Below are 5,738 nucleotides of genomic sequence, written 5' to 3' on the forward strand. Positions count from 1 at the left end.
GTTTGAGATAATCTTCACAAATATGGACCATCTCGGATAGATGTCATCTGTTAGGTAGTATCCCTTGTTGTATTGTCGCCCATTGACCTCGAAGTTCACCGGAGGAGCATGACCTTCAACAAGCTTGGCGAAGACATCCGAGCATTGCAGTACGTTGATATCATTCTGTGTTCCTGGCATACCAAAGAAGGAGTGCCAAATCTAGAGATCATGTGTGGTCACTGCCTCAAGTACCACACTGCAAGCTCCTTTCAACTTCCAGTCTTTCCCTTGCATCATAGGTGGCATGGCAAATTTTACAAGTTGTCATGTACAGGTGCGCTGAGCTGAGCTGGCATGACCGCAATTTCAAGGCTCCGCAAACAGTTTAGAAAAATGTATACTCAAAATACTGTTAAAAAATCAATTCATAACAGAAAATAATATAGCTCCTTAAATTTATTACCTTAGACGATACATATAATCCGGACAAGACAGCAAATACATCAATAGTTGTTTACACTGGTACAAGCACATAGACTGTTGAAAAAAGAAATGTCTAAATCTCCAACAGGTAGTGTGAGAACATCCACGGTTACAAGAGATAGTAATGCTACATATATGTAATATACGTGTATTTGACCATCTTCAAGCAAATGGTGTCGGTGGTTGTGCCGGTGGTCCCACCTTGCCATCAATGTGACTCCCCAGGGCAATTGAACAGACCCCAAACATAGATAACACGAATAAGAATGCTGCATCTGGCCATACCCAGACTATCCCGTACCATATCCCCTTTCTCTTACAGAGTGCTGCGAACAGAAAAATAGACTTGACTGCTGCTTCCCAAGAGTTATACACCATTATGAGAACAATGCTGAAAGTTACTGCTACTGCAGACATAGGAGCAACTGGAAATAACATGATAATTGCAGCAAATGCGAAGGCAAGCGTCATGCTGATTACTGAAATCAATATGATGGGGCTGGACCTTCGAAATAGCGCTTTCCGGATCCCAAGGGGTACCGTTGGATCTCCAGAAAACATGAGAAAAATTGTAGCTGTGATTGAGAAAGCAAAGGCAAATGTGTTGGCCATGAAGAATGTACCAAAAGCAAACGTTCCAGCAAGAATTGGTGACCCTGCATGAGTGTGATCCTCATCTCTATAACCTCCAGGCATGGTGAACATTGCACCAAACGTCACGGTTGCAATTAAAACAGAGCAAGCACATCGACTTTGTGTCCCCTCTTTCATTTGACTCAAGAAATGTATTTCATCCTGTCTTGCTTGGTCAGTATCATATTCATTCAAGAAACCCTGGTGAGAAATACCCCTTTTAGCACCGATATATTTGAGTACATTGAGTATTTCTGGTTCATTTTCCTACAAAATTAGAATAATAAATATTAAACAATGCAAACCTCAATTACTCTTGTTCACCTCCAACGCCGTGTTTTAAATTTAAAAGGCTCATATATATTACCCCCTTGATAGATCCCATTTCTTTACGAAGATTTTGATGTGCTATATCTGATGGAGTCTCCCCTTTCTCATTCATCAAATTCAGGTGTACTTGTCTATTCCCTAACAGAGAACAAAACATTCTCATACTTCTTTTTCTTATAGCTATGTGGAGTGCAGTATTCCCATCTTTGTCTTGTATATTCAAAATCCATGACAGCGATATGTTTCGACAAGCATAGTCGACAATCGCTGTTTTCTTTCTGTCAGCAGCAACATGAAGAAATGTCCTTCCCCTAGCATCAAGCAAGCCAGCACAATTGTGTGACTTCATAAGAAAATCAGTGATGATTGATGTTGCACCAACGGATGCAGCCACGTGTGTCGGGAATGATCCATTGCGGTCTGGTTGATACAGTACATCTGGATTGACTTTCAATAATTCTAAACATATGGGTTGGCTGTCTCTTTTTCTTGGACACGGAATAGCTACAATGGAAAACTGAAGAGGTATACTTCCGTTTGCATCCCCTTGTAGTGTAAGGTCATTGTTCTATTCTAACAACATCTTCGTGATATCTGCGAGTGGTGTCTTTCCGTTAAACCAATCAATATTAGGGAGCAAAAAAGCACTATGAAAGGATGCTAAAGGAAATGTGTACATGCATCAGTATACAAAGTCAAGGTCATGTGCACTAGATTTTTGCACACGGTGGTTAGTGGAGTGTTATGGTTCATGAAGTTGACATGTTTGGTCTACTAACTTTGTTTATTGGTGGTCAAAAAGTTGCAAACTGGATGAAATGAAACAGAGTCTCTTCATACACCTCTTCTCCAAGTTTTGTATGGTATCAGAATCGATTCAGTATGGGCGAAATAAAGTAGTTTCTCTGTTGCATACAATACATCTTCTGGGTCGAATAACATTATGGAATATCTAAATTTCACATCTTTCACATAATTTGAATCGTTTTTTTCCTTTTATTGCGACAGGAGTTCACCTAAATCTCATTAATGAAATCATATTATAAGGGTTACGCCCCCACAAAAGATGACAGGTCTTCAGGACTAACTAAATATCCTTCCTAAATGTCTCATTGAGGTAAATTTTGAACCTAACAACACACTAACAGCCTGGATGCAAATGGTAAACTAGTAATGAGGCAAATGTATGCTAAATGGTACCCCTCTGTATCAAAATATAAAACTTTTTTCACACTATCATAGTCTCAAAAAACGTCTTCTATTTTGATACAGAGGGAGTACTACATATATCTAATAATGGTAGGTGAAATTCAGATTAAAGTTGGTACCTTGGCTCCGCTGAACAGCAACGTGCAACGCATTTTGTCCATTCGGTCCAGAGTATGGAAGAACCCCACTGCTCAACTCGTAGAGTGTTTTGGCGACGATTTTATTTTCCATTAAGATGGCAAGATACAATGGCGAAGTACCTTCAGCAGGAATGGTGGCCAACTCTGGAGCATGGGTCATGAGCAAGTTGACCATATCATTGTTCTCAATGCGGACGGCCTCATGCAAGGCTGTCTCTTTGAGCTTGTTTTGTGTCTCCAGCAGCCCTTTACCATTGTTAATGCCCTGACTATTGGCAAGATCAATGAGAAGAGACACCATTGGCAAGTTGCCCCCCCGTGCAGCAAAGTGCAGGGGTGTGTCTCCCCCATTGTTTTGCACAAAGAGGAGGCTGGGTGCCTTGCCGTAGACGAGATTGGCTTTGTTCAGTAAGTCCTCAGACTCGCCATGGCTAGCAACGACCACATGGAGTAGAGTGTCACCTTCAACTGTAACCGCGTACAGAGAAGGTGGCCGGGTGGCCGAGCTTCCGATGGTGTAGGCGGCTGGTTTTCCGTTGAGGAATGATTCCAGATCGTGGAAAGAGCCAGAACATGCTAATGCTAGCAGCCCGGCGTCCATCTTGGGCTCCATGGTGGTCGCTGGCGGAGGAGCTGCATTTGCCACAGCGGGCGAGCTAGGACTAGGAGCTGCCTGCCCAGTGGTGGACGACATTGACCACCAACACAATCGTGGGGAGTGGAAATGGGAGAGGATTAAATGGAGCTAGTCTGGACTGCAATGTAGTGGTGCAAAAGGATGGTGAAGCTGAGATGGATGAGCTCAGGAGCTGTGCCTATGGATGGGTATATGTAAAACGGACGAGAGCAAAGCAAGCAAGTGATGCAGTCAGCGGGGGAGGCGCGTCGGAGTAGTGGGTGAGCATGCGCAGGAGACGACCGCGGTGACTTGACAAGAACCGTGTCTTCTCCAGTAAAATAGGCCTCTCTCTCCTACTTTGCATAAATCTTTCACACCATCGTACACTTTACTTACAGGCTACAACTGATGGTCTCTATTAAGATAATCCCCCATCCTCCTCTAAAACCCGTCCACACAACTTTTAGATAAAAAATGCCACACAATCAGCTTTTTGTTACAGATTTATATGTGTTGGAATATTAGGCAAGTTCATGATTAATTCCAGTAAATAATTCATGACTAGAAGAGATACTAGCATGCAATAATCTAGCAAACTAGAAGAACAGCAAGACATGCATAACAGCAGCAAGCATGTAACAATAGCTGTAGAAACAGACATGAACAAAGGATGTTGGACGTACTGATCGTTAGCTATTATGGGTGCGACAGTGTTGATGACGATGTTGGCGACGATCTGCTGCTGACGGCGATGAATACGACGATGAGTAGCACCGTCCGACTTGGACGGAAGACGACCCGTGATGACGAATTTGAGCAGTCGCGCACAGCGCTTCCCAAAAACCTAATTCGTCCTCTCCTGGTGCAGGATCGCAAAGACGAACGGTTCCGGAGACCTGCTCTCCCACGCGCCGATGCACGCCGGCGTTTGGGATGGAGTAGACTACGATGGCGGCGCAAGTTGTGAGATGAGGCAAAACCCTAGATGTTTTTCGGTATGTCTGCCGTAGCCGGTAGCTGTATATATATTAGGACCAGAGGCGGTATTGTGTCGCGACCACAATCCCAAACCGACTTGGTTTCTAATTCGTATACTTACCGGACAAGAAATCAAAACTTGTCTGCCAAGACATAAAAAATAAAACGGCAAAAGGAAGCTGCGCTCCTGCAAGGAGACGGACCAGATTTCGGCGGACCATTCACGGGTATGTCGCATGTACGCGCGGCCCCGCCCCGCCCCGCCCCGCCCCGGCCCGGCCCGGCCAGGCGAGGCGAGGCGAGCGAGCGCGCGCGTGTGGTTTTCCCTTTCTCTTCTCACACACCATTTAGAGTGGTGGAGAGAACCCACTATATAAAGAGGTCCAACTCTTGTTCAACTTTCAAGGTGGGACTAAACTTAGCACCACCACTTGCCATTTTACACATGGGCTTTGAGATTTCAGAAATTGCCATGGGCGTAGCCCATTAATTCTAACAATCCCCCACCAGATCTCAAATACCCATTTAGAGATTTGCCTTCTCTCACCACTTGTTTAATATACCAGTGTTTCAGCAGAGACTGTTAAGTTGAACTTCTGCCTAGAACTTTAAGCTACATCCATTCACAACTTGACAATGGACTATGCCTTGAATTGCTAGTTTTATGTGAACAGGTTTCACTCAAAGTCTTAACCAGTACCTGACCGCCAGTAGGCTACCCCGCGGTTTGGAGCTTATACGTCATACTCCCTGGTATCTTCGTGAGTTTACTAGAGATCACCCAAATCTCATAGACTGCGACGTTTACAGTCAGAACTCATATAGGTGTGTTCTTTCAAGACTGCTCTGTAGGACAGCATCTTTGCTAATTATAGCCAATAGAATCACATTAAGGCATGTTGCCGACCTGCCTTACAGATCTGAGCCTTACATCTCTGAGAGTTTTGCATCTTCACTTGGAGACGATCATAAGTTATTACTCTCCTCAGTTAACCAATAGCTTGTTCTTCCCAGATCCTAATTCACGGGATCTCCGATCATAAAGGTTGGGTTACTACTATGGTGTAACATCTATGGGTCTCATACCCATCTCCCTCGATGCAATATCTATCACATTTCGTGATAGTCCCTTTGTAAAGGGATCTGCCAGGTTTTTGTCTGTTTGTATATACGTAACAGTTATTACTCCGGAGTTTCTCAACTTCCTGACAGACTTCAAACGTCTTTTCACATGTCTTGATGACTTTGCATTATCTTTAGAATTGTTCACTTTAGCGATAACCGTTTGGTTATCATAATTCATAAGAATAGCCGGTACAGGTTTTTCAACAACCGGCAAGTCCATCAAGAGCTCACGCAGCCAT

At 43.8% G+C, this 5,738-nt stretch overlaps 1 protein-coding gene across 1 annotated transcript; it reads right to left on the bottom strand.

Moving 5' to 3' along the window:
* Window positions 1-869: 869 nt before the first annotated feature.
* Window positions 870-3,390, bottom strand: LOC119321631 (putative ankyrin repeat protein RF_0381). Its single transcript, XM_037595229.1, has 4 exons — window positions 2,758-3,390; window positions 1,466-1,714; window positions 1,006-1,365; window positions 870-890 (listed from the first exon to the last, which is right to left on the bottom strand). Exons 1-4 carry the CDS (start codon window positions 3,388-3,390, stop codon window positions 870-872), a joined length of 1,263 nt encoding a protein of 420 aa, XP_037451126.1.
* Between the last annotated feature and the right edge of the window lie 2,348 nt (window positions 3,391-5,738).

This window comes from Triticum dicoccoides, chromosome 6B (assembly GCF_002162155.2).
Source record: "Triticum dicoccoides isolate Atlit2015 ecotype Zavitan chromosome 6B, WEW_v2.0, whole genome shotgun sequence".
Classification (NCBI taxonomy): domain Eukaryota; kingdom Viridiplantae; phylum Streptophyta; class Magnoliopsida; order Poales; family Poaceae; genus Triticum; species Triticum dicoccoides.

Excerpts from the sequence above, each read along its gene's own strand:
- LOC119321631 (XM_037595229.1), bottom strand. The coding sequence starts at position 3,390 with ATGGAGCCCAAGATGGACGCCGGGCTGCTAGCATTAGCATGTTCTGGC. Across the intron at positions 1,366-1,465 it reads AAATGGGATCTATCAAGGGG|GAAAATGAACCAGAAATACT; the intron begins GTAATATATATG and ends CTAATTTTGTAG. Across the intron at positions 891-1,005 it reads TGTTTTCTGGAGATCCAACG|TTGCTCCTATGTCTGCAGTA; the intron begins GTACCCCTTGGG and ends TGTTATTTCCAG.